Genomic DNA, 19,345 nt, shown 5'->3' on the forward strand with positions numbered 1-19,345 from the left:
AGGTGTCTTACTGATGGGTTCTTGGTAAGTCCCACTTCTTGTCCACAGAGTGACAAAACGTTCACGAGTTTCTCCCTGGTTCGTTTCTAGGAGTGATAAAAATGTAAAAAGTAATTATGACAATATGAAGTCCCACTTTTATATCCAAAATGTCCTTTTAAGAACCACTTCTTTACAAAACCCAATCATTCACACATCCTAAGAGCTGTTCAGTAGCTACAGTGGCAGCTCAAACAACCTGCATCATGACATTACAATTTCACCACTTGTTCCGCTGCTATAGAACTGACATCCCTCCAGGCTCAAGCGGCTCCACAGTGACGGCCCCATTAGAGCTGTCCCACAGTTGTACCTGTGAGGACTGCGGGCGCCTCCAGCTGACAGGGACCAGGATGGTGTTGGAGTTTGATCCGGACGACGTGGAGGAGGTGCTGCGCGTCACTGCCATCGCTCTGGCTTTTCCCTCTCTGCCTCCGGAGCCCTGGAGCTCATCGAACCGCCGACCGATGACAGGAGTCTGAAATAGCATGGTTTGGGTGAACTGGTCACTTTTCACAACATCCATCATCTTGTTACCATTTCATTTGGTCTCTTATCTATTAGTTCTGTCCCCCAGCATTACCTCTGCTCTTTATATTTACGCTGCCGACCATTTGATGTGATCATTCCTACCTCCGAGATGTCAAAAGTGAAGTCCAGCGTCTTCCCGGGGAGGGCCTTGGCCGACCCGTCCCACACGCGGCTGACCTCCAGGTTGGAGAGGTCGCCCTGAGAGTGTCCGTAAACCGGATGGACCAGACTGGCAGAGCGAGATACAACAAGCTTCAGAATGTTTAGGGCGTCTTTCCAATGCACCGTCTGTGTCGAGGGAAAACAGGGTATAGATTGATTTATTTTTACTGTAATGATTAAGAAGATCAATACAAGTACATGAATATGCGGGAGACACCTGAACAAACTTCTCAATAGTCTTCATGACATCAGCGTTGAACTGTTTGACTTGTATAGCTGTCAGGTCCATGTGGCTCAGGAGGCAGTAGATAATTTGCAGGAGGGACTGTTGCATGCTGGGAAGGCCTTTGTCCAGCAGCTATATGAAAGAAAAACAATGCTTCAATTTCATCATAGGACTGTTTTATGAGTGCAAAGAAAAGTTATAGATAAGTTTGGGCATTGACCTCAGCCATGTAGGTGACCATGTTCAGAGTGATGTCCGAAAAGGCTTCGTGGAGGTAGCGGCAGACCACACTGACCCAGGAGAAGGGGTCCCGTGTGTAAGAGCGGGTCTTGTACAGGGTCATGACATGAGCCAAATGGGAGAGTTTAGTGTGTTTTTCCACTAAACAAACCTAGAGGGGGAATAAGCACTTTGTTTTTACACAGAACAAGCACAAGACAGCACAAGAAGGAACAACGCTTTGTACCTGTGCAATCCTCTCCGCGCTCTCTTTACAAAACTGCGTTGGATGTGAAAAGTGTTGGACCAGGTGTGGCAGCAGACACAGCACATTTAGAGGAAAACCTGCAGTAAAAGACCAAATGAGTCCAGTGCAGTGTTTCACTGTATATTGTGAAAATCTACTCTCACAGTGGGTTTACAGACCTATTGACGTTGAGCTGTCCACCACAGCCACTCGGGACACGGGGGTGAGTTGACAGAAGAGCTGAAGGGTGAGGTCTGAGGTGACCTGGGACGTGAAGCCTTTCAGAAGGAGCTGCTGTATCCCGGGGAAACCGCTCCATCCCAGCTGAGCCTGCAGCTTCTCAAGGCGCTCGCGGTTCTCTATTCGGTCTAAGGGCACCTGTGAGAGGGGAGATCATACTGAGTGAGTGATGGGAGAATTTTGTCTAATCTGCGCTCAAGTAAAAGCTATATTATCTACTGTGTATGTCAAATATTTCGAAGGGCTTTCTTTACCTTTGAGAGCAGTTTGTGAACAAGTCGGAGGGACATCTGATATTCAAACTCAAAATCCGACTCCATGAGAGAAGCGGCGACCCAGAACACAGTGGCCAGAATCGACGATGGGTGAGAGACGTGTGCGGGGTCTGACAAAACGCTTGGATCGATGCGATTGGTCGATGATGTACAGGAGCCCGGAGTCCTTCCTACTCGGGCCAGTCCATTGTTGCAAGCCTAAAAAAAATACAGTATCAAAATGGTTGTTCACACATATCTCCAACATTAGTTCACTTCAACCCATACTTCACTGTGCCTCCAAATAATATTCTAACTTAAATTGATGGAGATGATGATGATGATGAGGATTGTTTATTTACTCTTGCCTGTATCCGGTCTAGAGTGGCACTGCGTGGGGGGTCACTGGAGAGGTTTCCGTACTCCCCAAACTTCTTCGGGACAGAGTAGGAACGCTGGTGCCGCTGCGACGCTAAACCGGCAAACCCTGGTCCCGGGAAGTTGAGCTGTCCTGTGCTCTTTCTGTTCATCAGTTTGTCATTGAGTAAGAAGTCAGGCGACGAGGTCCTGGGGAGAGATACAAGTGAGATGCATAACTTTAGTGAAATTTACACACAAACATTGGTTACAGCATTTAAGTCCGAAAAAAAATAACCATTATCACATAGAACACTTTTTACTTGACATTTATACAACTGTGTACCTGGTTAGTGCTGCCATTAGGTCGCTGTTCTTCAAACACTCTGCAAGATTCACCACCACTGCCTCCAGAGTCAACAGCACCTCCATCACATAACCCTACGACAGAAAACTCAATATTGTCAATCAAAATAAAATTAAAAAACGCTAAAATTAAACAACTGGCTCACAGATGTCTCTCTTACCTGCACCTCATCCCCATGCTCTCCCACCACCTCCACGAGGCGGGACACCAGGTCGCCCACGGCATGGTTGTTGATGGGTTGTTTAAGGGCTCGGAATATTTGGAAAGAACGTCCCGCGTAGTGACGAGACGAGCTGCATAGAGCCGTCTGTAAGGCCACGTCACTCAGCTGCTGCTCCAGGTGGAAATCTGAGGAAAAGAAAGGACATTTTATAAGCAAGTACTATGTTGTGGTAAAGCAGAGCGTAGCACAAAAGAATGACTTTGTTCAGTTTCCTTATAATCTTATAACGTGGTCTTTATAATAGCTATAATTGATCTTTTTTTTATATCCCATTGCATTGAAATGAGATTAACTGACTTCTATGGATTTTAAAATATAGGTCTGATGAAAGGATAAGCAGCAAGTATGCCAGACTCACCGGACTTGGACTCCTTGAAGACAGAGACGACGTGCCGGAGGAAGTTGGTGAGCTGCTCGGTGCTCTTACAGTTCGTGTTCTTCGGTGTGATGTCCTCGTGCGCCCACAGCGGCCCCAACGCTCTGAGCAACGACAACACAGTACTCCAGGCACTGTATACCCACCACCATCACCACAGACACATTAACAAGCGGGATACGGGCGCATGTGCACACTCCCACACGAGCAACAGTTGCACAGTCACACACACTGCATCACTGTGACACGGTAAAACACAAAGGAAGAATGCCAAGGGGGTATCAACAGACTGTTTACCCAAAGAGGAGAGGGGGAATTTGTCACCACACTGCACAACGTTTTGGGAAAAGCAACTAAATGTGTAATCCAGCAAAATCAGCAAACGGCCCTATTTTTTCTTTTTTGTGATGTGGTTACCTTGTGGAGAGAAATTCAATCAGTTTATGCGTTTTCTCGTCATTTTCGTTCGGAGCGTCCTCCAGGTCCTCCAGGTCGTCGGGGGTAACGATGGGTAGATTTCCGACACTGCCCGCGGTGCTGCCCCCTCCCAGACTGGCCACGGAGGAGTTGGATGTGGAGCTGAGGCCAGAGTCCGCCACTGGGGACGCCTGCCACTCTCTCAAGAAGTCAGGGGTGTCTAAGCAAACATTTGGTAGACTCTCAGTCATAAGAATAACCTCTACAAGTTTGATCATAACCCTTGGGCTTTCAAAGGTATGTTTTCTTAGATTAGTCATGGGCAAAGAGTTACAAAGTTCTAAAAGTGATGGTACTTTTTGTTCACTCTCCTTGCTTTTGATGTGTTAAAGGTGCATGCAACTTTTTATGTGGGAAAAAAAAGATGTGTGCATATTTGACCCTGTAATGACCCGGCGGCTGTATGTGGTCAGCATGGCGCCATATATTTTGGTCTCTAGGATGCTCCAGGATCAATAGTTTGGAAAGTTTTCTCTGCTGATGAACCCTCTCACCAGAAAACCTACAAAACAATTAATCCTCGAGCGTTGTAGAGACCACCGTGATTGAAAGTAAAGGCGCCATGCTGACCCCTCATACAGCCGCTGGGTCACTACAAGGTCAAATATGCACAAACATCTATTTTTTTTTTCCACATACAAAGTTGCATAATGCACCTTTAAATTTCCTAATCAATGGCCCAATGAGGCGCGAGTGGCTAAAGAACTACAAAGGTAGAAATGCCAGACCATTATTAATATCATTACTCACTCGACTGCTGGTACTCGGAGTGGTAGCTGGACTTGATGGTGAGAGTCTTGTTGTCACTTATTTCTCTGGTTAGCATCAGCACAGAGGCAATGACCTACAGTAGAAAACAGATGGCTGTTAACAAATCGCTACTGTCAAAAATCAAAACGAACAAAATTCAATAATCCACGCTTACCTGGAAGTTGTTGTTGCAGGAAAGAGCAATGAGTAGATGGAGGAGGAGACGCTTGCTGTGCTCATAAACCTCTGGCCTGTAGTGGTCCAGACCTGTTACAAGCATAAACCCGTTTAGTACAATTACGATACAAGAAAGCAAAACAAGAAACAGACAGACAATAACTCTGGATTTTACAAACTGGAATACTCATTATGTTTGCATGAATAAAATCCAATCTAGTTCAGTTATTATAGCAGTAGGCCTATTCATAGAACACCTGACTGAGCCATGGGAAAGACATCATGAGGATGACACTAATGACAATCGGCAGGTGACATTTACTGGTATGGCATGTTTATTATGTCATGATGCTTAAGGAATGTGACTAAAGGTATTCTTTAACTTGTGGCTTTGAAGAATGCGTCTGGGAGAGCACATCAGGCCAACGAAGATCAAACATGTCTATGCTTTTGTGCTTCTCGTGATAAATGGTTGCGAGCACTGAATTTTCTGTGAAGCGTTTTGTCTAAATAGTGCTGTATGCAAAAGAGGAGCAGATGTTTTTGTTTGGGTTAAAATGAAAAAATGTGTATGTTTTTTCCCTACCCAAAAACAAGGCGTGTAGTAATAATGGCAGGTGAAGGGCCCAGTCCTCTCTCACACTGTGGTCCACCACCATCTCAGTCATGAAGATCACTGCAATGTTACACCTAAAAGAAAACACAATTAAGTCAAATTGCTGATTGTATATCTTAAAAACGGTACATGAAAGGGCTTATAGATACGCCACATTTTTTTTACAGGGGTTGAAATGTGTTTGTAATGAATGTACTGAATATTTGCATAGTGAACGTAATGTTCTACTATGCACATAACACCACAGTAGGCTCACTGCTGTCACTGCTCATTCATCATGAAGTGAATGGAAAAGGATGCTCTTGTCAAAATGCTATAATATTGATAAATGCTTCTGCAGGTGCTAAATGTACAGCATGTTTCACTTCATTTGGTACATTGCAAAGGCACTGGCTGGTTTTCATTCTCGTTTTATCACTTCATCTATGGAACATTTGACAGCTGTAAATACCTTTCGGCGCTGAGTTTGCAGATGAGTGGAGATAGTAACAAGGAGCAGAGCTAATCCACGTCACATCTCTGTGAGTAGATAAAGCGCACCTGTGCAGAGGTCCTCTGGGTGTGATGGTCTCCGGGAGGTAATCGACGAGAGGAGCCCAGCAGCCTCCGTTCACTGGCATCGGTAACGGCTGAGGGCGGTTTGTCTCCAAAACACTCAATAGCCAACCAGCGTATGGGGGAAGAGGATCGCCTACAAGCAGATCAATATTGTCATCATGTTTTTGATGAATACCCGATTAAAATGTATCACGATAAAGCTAAAATGATTCAACTTATTTTACACTTCTTTCAGTAAAGTATTCCTACTATGCTTTTGACATTTGTCTCACTCATAAAAACAAACTCCCAGATATGCATCAAAAAGAAGTGTGATTTAACAAAAGCGGTCAAAACTATGAAGAATGTAATGTAAAACTACATACACCAGGCAGGTCTTTCCACAAAAATGTAGCAAAAGCGTTTTTGCACTTTTTTGAAATAGTCATTATTGTAAAGTAACACACACAAAAAAACACAAACGGATCTGTGATTTTGTTCATAAAACAAGTATTATCTTAGTATAGTTCGCCGAGTCACTTATCAGTCAAGCGGCACGCTTCATGTCAATCTGTACATTCATTTTTTTTGAAGTTCAGTGACAAAAAGCATTAAGTCAGAGTGACAGTGAGAATCCATGTCCCGAAGCTCTTTAAACATCACTGTCGCTTCTGAACCCTCTGGCCTGTCTGAGTCTGGGACGTTTTCCCACGAGAGAAAACAACAAATCAACTCACTCTTTTCATCTTCGTATGAGCCACCCGAGCTGTTACTGTAGCGGGACTCCAGTCTGTTGTGTGCTCTTGCCCTCCTGTAGAAAAAGAGAATCTCAATCAGAATACTCTTCAAATGTCTTCATGTAGCGATGTGGACATCTACCTCCGATTAAGTTGGCATGTCAACGACTACATTCCCTCAACCCTTATGACGGAATAAAAGTGGTAATTCACAAGAGGCGCCACGCTCCTCTAACATCTGAACGCAGGTCAGGCAAGTCAATAGGAGAGCGGTGGCAACATAAGATGAGCGTCTGACTCATGAGCTGTACATTACTGAGCATATATATTATAATATAATTAGAACATTGCAGATTTAAATCTAGCTTTTTGTTGCCGATTGGTAATTTGTATTTTTTTGTGAACATAATCTCCGGTCCCCCCAGAATAGCTGGAGGAGGTGTGCGTGGATTGGGAAGCCTGGGCATCTATGCTGAGACTGCTGCCCCCACGACCGGAAGAAAATGGATGGACATACATAGGCATTTATAGGCAAGTTAATATAACTGTGCATGTAATACAGGATAAAGAATAACTTAATTTCTTACCGATCATCACTGTCTCTTGACAGTTTGGGCTCATCTAAGTCGGGGAGATTTTCAGGACCAGCCACAACAGTGTTACTACTCGAGGTGGTTCCTAGACAAAGCAGAAATGTCATTACACGTACTGTAGTGTAGGCTTTAAAAATTATTATCTGCTATGGAAAAAATATTCCTGGTTTGAAAAAAATAATGACCCCTTGACTCACCTGTTTGTGACGTGGAGGCTTTGTTACTCGCAGCAAAGCGGTAAAAAGGAGGGTTGTCACAATGCAACACCACAGGGTTGACTGGCTCAGTCTGTTGAAGTTCAAATATGAGCTCCTCCATTGTCTGGATGGTGTTGTTGCGACAAAGGTAAATCACCACCTTTTTGATCTGAAAATGCATGAAACTAGGATCAGCAACATGTACTCTGTGAACTATTAAAGTGAACATATCATGCATGATTGGAGCTTAAAACATTGGTTGGGTTCTCCATCATAAGATATAATACTTTACATTTTTTAAATAATGTAAAAGAGCCCAAGCGCATGAATTATGGGCTTGAAAATAGTAGAGCACAGTTTTGTGATCTCTATATAACGCAGCAACATCCCGGAAAAACAAAGTAGAATGCTTCAGTGGTAGAAGAAGAAATTAGCAAAATCTACCTGGTTATGTAAAACTGCGTGATTGAAGAAAATACTACTTCAGATATGTTAAGGAGACAACAATATATTGATTTTGCATGATGTCTCCATTGAAAGAATATGATAAGTGTAAAAAAGTCCTTACATAAGGCAGTAACGTGGTGTCGCTGCTGACACCACACAGGCTGATGAGGAACTGCAGTGCTATCCTCAAGTTGTTGCTCCATCTTTCGTTTGAGACCAAAGCGTTCCAGGCATTTTCTATTTCGGGACCTGGAACCTCATCTCCGTACTGAAAGGAAAAGAAATGGTGTTGAAGAGCACGACATAGACCAAATCGAGCTGCATTCATAAAAAAATCTGAACAAAACTTAGATTTTTTTTTCTTTTTCTTTTAAAGAATGTGAAAAAATGCTTGGCTGCATGATCAGAAATCTAAAGTTTTATAAATTGCAAAACAGGTTAATATTCTTTTCTTTAATTTTCTATTTTTAATATGTTATTATAGTGTAATCAAATTCGAAAATGAATTTATGATTTTACTGTCAAACTGAATAACTAAAATGAATAACTTAAAATAATTAAAAGAGGCCTGAAAACTTTCTGAATGCACTGTTTACAATGGCAATTATGTTATCCTTCATTTATTTATTTAATGTAATGATGATGCAGTTTTCAGACGTCGAATCAACAGTCTGGTGCCTGTACCTTAGCCGTCATGAACATGAGGTTGTTGAGCACCAGAGACGTGGCCTGCAGGGATCCCCAGCCGCTGCCCTTCAGACTAGGGGATGCGCCCATGTTATGTCCCTGTGTGCGGCACTCCTCATCAGGGGTACAGGGGCTGGAGGCAGGGGGCAACAGCCCCGTGTCCACCAGCTCGATGTTACTGAGCCAGGGCAGCAGGTAGGACAGCATGATCTGCCTGCCGTTTGGGTGTGTGGTGGGGAAGCGCTGGCTCACCTCTGCATCGGAAGAAAGAATCAACGTTGTGTTTATTAATGTTATAACGAAATGATGCTAAACTGTCTAAATGTGTATTACATGTGTTAAATGAATCAAAATCTAAAGAACCACAGGTATAATTTGAAGCTTTTAGAAATGAAATGGTTTACAACCCATACCGGTGTATAATCTGCTATTACTATAAAGGCAGGTCAAAGCATTTTAATTACCCTCGTGGCCCCTCTGTCAGCCTCGAGCCATTACGAGCATGTTTCATCATCTATAATTGTCCCCATAGCAGTAATGCATAGGTCACGTATTATTACAGCTGCCAGTGGCATATGTTAATTTGTCAACAGTCGCACTCTTGGCTCTGCTTACTGCCAGGCACCGATGCTCAATGGCTTTATGTGGTCAGAACTAGTCATGTGACCTTCTATGAATCAGCTCTTTAACACCAACAGTTTGTTACTTATGCGACGGACACTTATTTTATCCATAAATACACCGAGATGCTTGCCTGAGAACAGAGGCAGGGTGAGCTCTGGGTACATGCTGGCCAGTTGGATGGAGAGCTGTGAGAGGTTGACACTGTAGAGAGGAGGCAGCGGCCCGTGTGTCCCGTACAAAATATTACCAGGTTTTTGTTCGACCATCCGCTTCGAGTACGCACACAACTTGGACTCCAGCACCTGTGCAAATGTAAAAAAAAAAAAAAAAAGGTGATTTGCGAGTAATGTTTAATGCCTCTGTTTTGAAAGAGAAGACAAACACAAAACCTGCATGAGCTGCATTGAGATTTCATATATTTCTCTACTAGTGTCTGAAGCCTTGAACAACACCAGATTGAGAAGCGTCACAAGGTCACATGGGTAATTCCTAAAAGACATTAAAACATATTCAGTACCAAGTGGCTGCATTGCATTGAGTGCATGTGTGGATGTCAGTGTACGGACCTGTTGCCGCAGACCGTAGCAATGGCCTTGAAGCAACCAGAGGCCAGTTGGTAGGACCCGGTGAAGCAGCGGTCCACGGCCCAGTTGAATAAATTACTCTGGTCCGGGTTTAGTTCTAGCAGCAGGATGACGACCTCACACCCAAGACGGTGTACCTACAAAGATGAGAGATTTATTTCAAACGCCAGTGTGAATGTAGTGAGTGAATGAGTTGTCGGTGGTGCAAATAAGCAGCCAACAAAAAAAAAATTACGTACCCGCAGATCATGACAGGCCAAGATGTTGTCAAGCCATTTGTAAAGATAACCATCAGTGGAGAGTCCCACATTGTCAAAAACTGGTCCACAACACAAAACTGCTGACATTGCCTAGAAAAAACAAATAAATATTGTAGCTTTCGTAAAATAAATAGCAATAAAACATGTTGTTGTTTGGTTTTTACCTTGAGGGCACAGTACTGGTATCGTGTGATTTTTTGGTTGCGGTCACTGTAGCGGTCCAAAGGTGTGAACATAACACTGAAGGGTCCTGCCCATTGGCTGAAGAGAATAAAAAGGTGGTGTCTTAGAGACTGCTGAGGGAAGAGGAATCGTCTGTGGTGCACTGCAAATGACAAACAAACAGGATCAAACACATGCTGGTGTTTGGATGACTGAAGGAGAACAATAAATGATGCTTTAGGTATCAGTGTATTTATTTACCAGGGACACACTGTATGAGATTGGCCACCATCCCACTGAAGTGAGCTCGGATGTCTTTGAGCACCTCCAGCTCCTTCTCGTTCTCAGCCTCCAGAAGCATCCGCGTCAGATCCACGTATTCAAGAAACAAGGCGCCTAGAGCCAGAGAGTCACGCTCCAATGCCCCATTTGTGCTGCAATGGTAATACATATTATTTATTATAATTTATTATACAATTGGACATTGATCTGTGCAGTTATTTTCGTATAATTCGACCTTTATTTAACCAGAAACGTCTCACTAAGATTCTGAATCTTTTTCATGGGGGAGTCCCGGCCCTAGAGGAGACCCTATTGTACACATTTTTAGTGATAGGGGAAACTAGACCTACAAACTAGACACAGAAAAGCCCCACGGGAATCAAACGCTGCACTTGTTGTGAGGCGAGAGCATCAACAGCTGCACAACAGGGATTTATTTCCTAGCATACATTAACCATTTGATTTAAGGATACGCATGACACAAATTAAGGGAAAATGTTATAGTGCATGAATAGTTTAAAAGCAACAAACCCTATACAACAGACCTGTCACTGATAACTCCAGCATTTGCCAGCAGTTCAAAGATCCTCAGCAGCTGCAGCCTCAGTAGATCTCTTCTCTCTCTGCGCTTCTTGTTCTGTGAAAGCCAAAGAAAACCATCAATTTAGAATAAAAGTAAAAACAAACTGTGAAAAATCTTTAAATGCTTTACTGTCTAATTACAAGCACAGATTCACAGTATTTTAACAACCATTGATTTTTTTGTGTGTTTACCTCCGGCCTTCGCTCAAGTGCCTCCTTCATCAGTGGATGGAGTTCTTCAACCAGCTCCCTATAAATCAATAAGGCAAAAATCTATTTGCAAACTGCTCAAAGTAAAGTGAGGTCAAGTGTTGTGCTGAGTGTGATGAGGTGACAGAGCCTCGTTGCTAACTTTCGTAATGCATTCGTGGAATCTAAAAGGTGCATGTCCCAAATGCACTAATCCTCCCACACAAGTCACTTTTCCTGGTATGACCTTAATCTTTTTTAACAACAATGAACCCATTTTGGAAAGCTTTTCTAGTGGAAATTAGATGGTTCCTGATAAAACAGCACAACTGTGTTTTACAATGGTGCCTGTGTCTTTGAGAAAAATGTGATCCATCTTTGCCTCTCAAAGAATTCACTTTCTTGATCTGCAATGCTTTTTTTTCCTTCTCACAATATCACAGAGGTATGCTGCTAATCTCAGCTATGGCGAGAATGTAACGACAGATGGGGGAAACATTAGCGGGAGACACAGCTGTACCTTTGGGTGTTCTTATGTAAGAGATAACATGCAAAGCTAGCACCTCCTTAAACTTCCATTGTTGTAGTCCAAAACTGTCAAGGAGTTCAGCCTCTGCTAAGTATTGTCATCAAACAAGTATGCTGCATCAGTTTGACAGTTATCAAATGGAAGGTCCCAAGTTTTTATATTTTTCCCTTTTGTTAGGATGTGTTTAGTGTCTTTCAGAGAGCAGAGCAGCCTGGCATTGTGGCAGTGACTTGCTAAAGTTAGCATCATAACCCGCGACCTGAACCGAGCATATTTTCTCCAGTTCGACTTCAACCAAATCTAAAAGCTTCTTGAATAACCGACATAAATGTGATGAAAATGTGACAAAAGTGTGATAAAAAGGTGACAAAAATGTGATGGAAAAGTGACAAAATGTGATGGAAAAGTGAAAAATGCAATCAAAAAGCAATGGAAAAAAAATGTCAAAAAAGTGACAACAATGTGGGAAAGAAGATCCTTCTAGATTATAGGCCTTAGCTTTCAAATGAGGCCCTACTCTGGCCAAGAGGCTGTAAATATAGGTAAAGCTGAACTAAAGAAAATGCACTCGGTTAAGGTGGGGGCTAAGAGGTTAAATGTTTGTGATTAAAGTCATACCTGAATACAAGGGCATTTGTGCACCCAAATCCAAGCACCAAAGACTCTGTGATTTCCAGACTCTCCGCTCTCATCAAAGGGACGAGTTGCTTCAACAGCCAGGCCACAGATGGAGTGCCTATCACCTAAAACAAATGTAACATGATGATTAAGATTTATACTGGGCTAACTTATCAAACATTTATTTGCAACATCCTCAGTATTATTCTTAAAATCCCTAAAAATGGCAGCCATTAATAGAAAAAAAATGTCATGTGATCATTAGATTCACCAACAAGATAGATTTAAATCATTATCAACTGTCATATTACAAGCATACAAAATGATCTTTTTTGTCTTACGGTACATTCCAGTTGTCATCAAGTCATGAAACCATAACAATGAAGCCCAGTGTATTTCCTATGAAGTATTAATTTCCGTGCTTCCCGGCGCACACAGACCTTGTTGTCGTAGGTGACGCTGCCGTCGGGGGTGGTGGCCGTGATCTCGGGTGTGGAGGCCCGCAGGTGACCAGGAGACATGATGCTGGGCTTGGCCACACCCAGACACAAGATCAGGTAGTTTCGCCAAAGAGAAATGTAGCTGTCACTAGAGCCAGCAGTGCTTGTCTTTTTGGCATTCACTGGGCTGCTGTTGGAAAAATGTATAATATAAATATAATAATAATAATTTAAAAGCTTCTTCTATAATGCCTCTCCTAACTGATCAGTACGTGGGATGGGTTAATGTCTTACTTGGGGTCCACGAGAGGCAGTAGCAGCTGCAGCCGTGTGAACGCATAAGGCCAGGCGTATCCCAGGGCGATGGGACAGTGTTTGGGAAGGTGCTCCTGCCTCAAGAATATGTGCAGACAGAGCACCCATGGGTCTTTCACGCACTGGGCGAAGATCCACACGTGACTGGGGCTCTTCACGTCGTAGGCACTGCTCACCAGACGCGCCCCCCACTCCACCAGCCACTGCAGGTCCACGTGATGGCTCATGGGCAGAGTCGACTAAAACAGAGCATTTATTCACTGCAATGTGGCGCAATCGTCTGAGTAAATATATAATATACTTTTCGCTGACTTCTGGGGATTGGAAACATAACAATAAATATGAATTTTATGGTGAAGTTAAACCATTTAATTTCAGTGGTATTATTCTATTGTTTAAGTTTCAAGGGCACCACACATCATCGTCTGATCATTGTTCTCATCATCACAAGCCTCACTTTCATCTCAGTCCAACACTATATCAGCCACACTTCCTCCACATCCAAAATGTGTGCATGCTTCTCCATTTAACCTACTCCACACCTGCCTCATCAGCTTCCTAGCACCCACATCCACCCAGAGAAGACATCTCTCATGCTCCTTCTCGTTTCTCTACATTTGAGGTTTTTCACAATGTTTTTACTGTATTATTGATCTACAAAGATTAAGCAATGTCCTTTATGGATCAATGTAAGCTTGTCCAAGTATCCTTCAGTACAGAGTGTGTACATTCAATTATACAGTCCTTTTGTCTCTCCCCTTACAGGATGATCATATTTTATGCAAAATCCCCTCCCCGCCACAACTCGACACTGACTGTAACTGGAGAAGGAAATGTAGATGAAGTGTCTTGCCCACGGATATAACGACCATATACAACTGGTGACAATAAAAGCTGACATCTTCTCACATGGTAATCTTATTTCAATTGAGTCCAAAATTACTCAAAATCAACATAAATGCTCCTAATTCATTTACTATTTTTTTCCCCACAACATCCACTGATGTTTAACATAACATTAAACTTTGCACTCACTGAGTCAGAGACGGCCACGTGAACGATGCTGTCCATTATTGCTGGGCTCAGCTGGTCCATGATCTCTATCATGGGCTTGTCGTCATCCTGGAGCCAAACACATTTAGACTGTCAGCTATTTTTAAAAGTGTGCCATGTATATGTAGCATACGCAAAAATAACAACAGTCTGAGGGCATTTGCACCATGATCTCGGATGTCTCTGCCCCCCTTTGGGTCTTAGCCGGTTGATGAATGTGGAAAAGCATCGTCAGCAGTTTAGGTAAATATGGAGCTGTTTTGTTTGCCGTTTTTAGTAATAGTATGTATTCATTTTGGATTGTAATGCTGGAGCTGAGTATTTCGGTGGCACGGTAGCAGGACGGCAATAGGAAGGAAACAGCAAACAATAAAGATGGTGTAATATGGTAATTATTCATGGTATTTATTTTATAGAATGTATCATTTATTTATTTATAATCAAATAAAACACTGCCAATGGTTCAACAGTACCTCAGCGTGTCCCAGAGCAGTAAAGAGGCAGCGTATTTCCCTTAAAACCCCAACGGCCAGTTTCCTCGTGCTGATTTGACACGAGCAGAGCAGCAACAGAGCCAGACCCTCTACAGCATGAAGCACTGAGCAATGGGGGTATCTATCAGGCATCCGCGGACTGGCCTAAACGAGAGGGAAGAGAGGTGACATGTAATCTATTAGGTTATGACAACTGTAACATATGAGCCAATATTTCCTGGTAAAGTATCCATTAAAGCCTGATTTATTGTGCCTGTACACAGACCTCGACTCCACCCCTCGTCTTCCCTTGGAGCTGCAGTGCGAGCCTCCACTGTGTGAGGAGCTGGAGGAGGAGCTTCACCGAGGCGTCCTGCAAACCCTGGTGGGTATCCTGCACCTGGAGAGGGCACACGGAAAACAGACATAAAGAAAAGCAATGTATGATTAAAAACTTGCAAATTAAACTATGGTAATGATGATACCTCTCGCAGAAGGAAATGTGTGTAACCAAACAGAACGTCCTCCCTCCAGTCTGAAAAGTCAAGTAATAAGCTCTGCAGGGAATTCTGGGAAATTAAACGAAGCTCATCGTCCATGTGCACCGTGAGCCTGCAGAAAAATATCAACATGTTATGTTATATTACCATGAAACAAATAAATTTCGACATCAGACTTTGTTACTGGAAAGTAAGGAGAGATTTGATGAATGTGTTTTGCTTATGACTTACCTTGAGAGGAGGTCGATGAGCTCCGGTTTGGACATCCCATCAGGGAGGATCCGGGGGATAGCTGCCACGCACGTCCTGAACAGGTCAATTTTAGGTTTCCTCTCGCCACTGTAAAAGACACAGTGCAATTACTATCCTGACCTGCACAGGGTAGACTATGTCAGGTTAAAGTTGCATACGTGATCATGTCCTCTGGCTCCTTGTTGAGCATCTGAGCACTGGTGAGCATCATACAGCGTCCCACCTCTTTGTCCAAGTGTCTCAGGATGTTGTCCAGAGCTTTCCGGACTTGGGAGTAGTACAGCGACATGCCTATTAACTTGGCCTCCTCTTCAGTCAGTGTTTTACTCAGGTAGGTTTTCTTCTTTTTAAGAGAGTTTCCTGAAGGCAGTGTGGCGCCAGTGTTTGGCATCGGGGGCTCTCCATCTTTCTGCTGCAGAGCATCCGCTATCACCAGGAAAGCCCTCAGACCAATGTTCATGCGCTGAAATACACAAAATGTAGTTTGTCTAATGTTCAAAGAAGGAGACAAAAATGGCCCGGTTGAGGGTAAGTCACTTTCATTTTAAACAGCACCCTCAACTCAGCGTCAACACAAATAACACGTTTTGTCATGGATCACTTCCTGTTGGGTATGATCTCTAAGAATATTTGGCTAAAATGTGACTGCGTCTGTTTCACATGACTGTGCTCCAGAGAAACACAAAGTTAATATAGCTATAGCTGCTTTTTAGTATCGCTAATTCAGGGATGCTAATGTCTGGGTAAATGGGATAAGTTTAAGTAGCTTTGTAGTTCAGGGTTCAGATCTAGTATGCACTCAAATATTGCTTAATCATTTTTTGCTACATTATTTCTATTGTTTTCTACAATATAAAAGCTATTTTCTTTGACTGTGCTCAGAGCATTGAAGGATAAGGTGATTTTAAGCATAAATGGGTTTGAGTAACCATGTGTATTGTGTTTTTTTCAGATATTGAAAGTCCTTCTCTGACTGGATATTAATTGAGTCGTTTTACAAGTTGTACTGGTACTCTCATAGATATCAAAAGGAATCGAGACACCTGATTTATAAAGCATAGACCAGCGGTGTCCAAACTTTTTTCATGGGGGGCCGCATGTTGAAGAGTACACCGGGTGAAGGGCCATAGATCGGTGATCAGTGCCGCGAAACCTTTGAATGGCAGAGGTTTTAATTGTGCCCTATACCTTTATTTATGCTTAAAATCTTCATATTCAGCTCAGTCTCACAATGAGTTTGTTAGAATTGTGTAGAATTATTACTAAATTAAAAAGGACTATCTCTTATGATGTGTACCGATTCAGCAAGAAGGCCGAGGGCCACCAAAAATTTGTCTGAGGGCTGCATTTGGCCCCGGGCCGCACTTTGGACACCCCTGGCATAGACCTTTAATTATCAAATGCTTTCTCTACCTACGAAGCAATGATGATTTTAAGATAACACATGGATCTTTACCCAACGACAGAAAACGCAAATAAAAGCAGGAATGCTGCTCTCTGTTGAGCATCCAGGGGGTTTAGCATTGTTTGGCCGATGTCTGAGTGTGCATGTTATTGATACAGAGTTGTTTTTACCTCAGGGTTCAGACTGAAGGCTTTGGCTGGTTTCCCAACGCTCAGCAGGTCAAAAATGATCTCCTTCATGGCAAAGTCCAGTCTCTCCTGATCAGACACACAATTAAATACAAGTCACAATAACGGTGAGATCTGCTCTCCGTAAGTGTATCAAATGGTTACAGTACGAACCTGTGCAATAAACTGTATGATTTTGACAAAAATGTTCAGCGGCATGTCTCTGGGAACAACGCTACGGCTGCCTTTGGGAAACAGTGTGGAGGTAATGGACGTCAGGCGACTGAAAACAGAAAACGACAAGACAAACCACGGTAAATACGGACTTTACGTACGATGCTCGTGCTAATATTGTAAAAAGTAAATATAAAATCCCCTTACCTTTGCGTTGCAGTGTTGCTCTCACACTTGATCCGTATCATGTAAACCCATAAGAGACGGTACAGTGATTCAAGAGCCACACGCGCCATTTTGGGATCTTTATTCTGAAGACAAAAGCAGCATAGTTAACAACTGTATTAAACACCTGTCTTCTCCTTCCCCTGAGTCAGACATCAACATGTATAAGGGTGTGCTCTCAACCAAAAATAATCTGTGTGTCGTGCCATACAGAGTCACAACCTTAAAGATCTGTCTTAATCTTCACTTGCGCTGCATTCCTCTTCACTTTGCATACTGCTCATACTTTAGATTGTTATACAACTGAAGATATATTTATATAGGGAAGCAGGCAATTACTGTGTGTGCATTTCATGAGAGAGTTTATCTGCAATGTTGTGTCTGTTTAAACTGAATGGGTCGCAAAAGCCAGTGATTAATATGAATAGGTTTGCTTACAGTAGTACAAGTGTTAAATAGGAAATCTCACTTTGTTGCCAACTTTTTAAAAAGCATTTGACAAAACAACTCACTTTGAGGTTTGAAAGGCAGTTGTTGAGGAAAATGTGCCAGCGACAGAGGAAGAAGTTTTTCTGACTGACACATAGCAAACAGGTCACGAGAGGGTACAGCGCCTGATGGAGACAGAGAGAGATACAGGATAAACATTTAAGCATTCAGGACATTCTAAAATGGGATATCATCAACAGTAAGTTTTAACTAATGTAACTGTCTCTCGATGCAATTAATAATGACAGTAATGACAGTAATTCAAAATATATGACATGCATGAAAATATGAAAACGCGTGCTAATCACAGAATAGCTTCAGCTTCCCAAATGTGTTGCATTTCTTCTTGCTGTTCAACAGAATAATGATTTTCTTGGAAGCTTTCAAAAGTGTCAGTGCCGATGGAAGATAAGTTTCCCACACTTGGGTGTTCAGCTTGTTTCTGTCTGTTGTGTCTGACACTTCATCACCTGTATGGACTTCAGTGGGGCCCATTCACAGACAGCATTGAGATCATACTTTGACGTGAATGCGCCGCTAACTATCACTCTGGTCTGGGTACACCCTGGTCATAAACCCTCCCTCAACCCCAATGGACGTATTTCCCTATTGTATCTTATCAAAGTAAGAGCTTGATGACTGTCTCCAAATGCATTGTTTAGCGCAGGTTTGGAAGAATAACAATTACGAAATTCAAATCATCGCGCTCATACCTGACATTTCTGAAGCAGCCGCCCGTCTCACATGCACTTGTTTGTGTCTGAGGGAAAGGATCTTATCTGTGCTCGCAGGTGTAGTCACGTTTTAGGGACGCCAAGCGTTCTCAGCTTGTTCGAAGAATTTAGAGAATTCCCAGGTTCATGACAAGCACTTTAAAAAAAAAACATACTAAGTAACTTGCTAACCTTAATAAATCCTTTTCGTAGTCCCTCTGGGGGTAATACAAGTGTTAATGGGATGTCCCCCTGTTGTCTCTGGCCAGAAAACCATACTTGCAACTTTCCTACCTCTGGGTCGGAGGCGCAATACACACTAATAGAATCACGAAGAAGAAGCTAGCAGGCTAACGGGAAAAGCTAACTGCGGGTTAGCACCACTTAAACAGTATTTACAGCCATTGTGTAGTTGGTTGTACAATATCCCTCTCTCACTTTGTCTTTTCTGTCAGCGTAGTATTTACTCTCACGGACAATTAATGAGTAAAAAGAAAAAATGCTACGACACCTGCAGTGGCATTTATGGCCTCTCGGGGCATGAGTCACTTAGTACTGCTTTATATCGTCAACTGGACTGAGTTTAGTAGAGTTGAGGATGTTTTGCTTCTATTCCCAGAAGCTTCTTCTTAGTGCTTGTGGTCAGAACATGTGACAACAAGACAGAGCGGCCTTACACAAAATGTAAATCTAATTAAAACCAGTACAATGTCATCAGGATTATTGTGGATTGTAAATGTAGGAACTGCATCAATTAAACATTTCATTACACCCCGTTTGAGTGATCACTGGTTAAATTTCCATATTGCATCCCATTTTCTGATTCCTCCCCACGCCTCCCCGCTGCTGT

General features: G+C 42.7%; 1 protein-coding gene across 1 annotated transcript in view; it reads right to left on the reverse strand.

The window, feature by feature from the left end:
- fryb (furry homolog b) overlaps window positions 1-19,345 on the reverse strand; it is a 42,455-nt gene that overhangs the window by 6,856 nt on the left and 16,254 nt on the right. Inside the window, exons 11-53 of the mRNA XM_079566292.1 lie at window positions 17,806-17,907; window positions 17,276-17,379; window positions 17,069-17,177; window positions 16,898-16,984; window positions 15,481-15,785; window positions 15,302-15,409; window positions 15,056-15,182; window positions 14,857-14,970; window positions 14,571-14,735; window positions 14,080-14,166; window positions 13,024-13,283; window positions 12,730-12,919; window positions 12,290-12,414; window positions 11,146-11,203; window positions 10,917-11,008; window positions 10,351-10,523; window positions 10,092-10,252; window positions 9,907-10,017; window positions 9,650-9,804; window positions 9,473-9,572; window positions 9,214-9,385; window positions 8,457-8,713; window positions 7,894-8,040; window positions 7,326-7,494; window positions 7,123-7,213; window positions 6,536-6,609; window positions 5,802-5,952; window positions 5,232-5,335; window positions 4,644-4,735; window positions 4,469-4,562; window positions 3,659-3,878; window positions 3,224-3,345; window positions 2,803-2,990; window positions 2,622-2,716; window positions 2,281-2,485; window positions 1,919-2,137; window positions 1,604-1,802; window positions 1,425-1,522; window positions 1,179-1,349; window positions 950-1,090; window positions 673-858; window positions 353-517; window positions 12-86 (exon numbers count right to left, since the gene is read on the reverse strand). Coding sequence (XP_079422418.1) covers window positions 12-86; window positions 353-517; window positions 673-858; window positions 950-1,090; window positions 1,179-1,349; window positions 1,425-1,522; window positions 1,604-1,802; window positions 1,919-2,137; window positions 2,281-2,485; window positions 2,622-2,716; window positions 2,803-2,990; window positions 3,224-3,345; window positions 3,659-3,878; window positions 4,469-4,562; window positions 4,644-4,735; window positions 5,232-5,335; window positions 5,802-5,952; window positions 6,536-6,609; window positions 7,123-7,213; window positions 7,326-7,494; window positions 7,894-8,040; window positions 8,457-8,713; window positions 9,214-9,385; window positions 9,473-9,572; window positions 9,650-9,804; window positions 9,907-10,017; window positions 10,092-10,252; window positions 10,351-10,523; window positions 10,917-11,008; window positions 11,146-11,203; window positions 12,290-12,414; window positions 12,730-12,919; window positions 13,024-13,283; window positions 14,080-14,166; window positions 14,571-14,735; window positions 14,857-14,970; window positions 15,056-15,182; window positions 15,302-15,409; window positions 15,481-15,785; window positions 16,898-16,984; window positions 17,069-17,177; window positions 17,276-17,379; window positions 17,806-17,907 — 6,168 coding nt within the window. The remainder of the gene's footprint in view (window positions 1-11; window positions 87-352; window positions 518-672; window positions 859-949; window positions 1,091-1,178; window positions 1,350-1,424; window positions 1,523-1,603; window positions 1,803-1,918; window positions 2,138-2,280; window positions 2,486-2,621; window positions 2,717-2,802; window positions 2,991-3,223; window positions 3,346-3,658; window positions 3,879-4,468; window positions 4,563-4,643; window positions 4,736-5,231; window positions 5,336-5,801; window positions 5,953-6,535; window positions 6,610-7,122; window positions 7,214-7,325; window positions 7,495-7,893; window positions 8,041-8,456; window positions 8,714-9,213; window positions 9,386-9,472; window positions 9,573-9,649; window positions 9,805-9,906; window positions 10,018-10,091; window positions 10,253-10,350; window positions 10,524-10,916; window positions 11,009-11,145; window positions 11,204-12,289; window positions 12,415-12,729; window positions 12,920-13,023; window positions 13,284-14,079; window positions 14,167-14,570; window positions 14,736-14,856; window positions 14,971-15,055; window positions 15,183-15,301; window positions 15,410-15,480; window positions 15,786-16,897; window positions 16,985-17,068; window positions 17,178-17,275; window positions 17,380-17,805; window positions 17,908-19,345) is intronic.

This window comes from Gobius niger (assembly GCF_951799975.1).
Source record: "Gobius niger genome assembly, chromosome: 11".
In the NCBI taxonomy this organism is placed as follows: domain Eukaryota; kingdom Metazoa; phylum Chordata; class Actinopteri; order Gobiiformes; family Gobiidae; genus Gobius; species Gobius niger.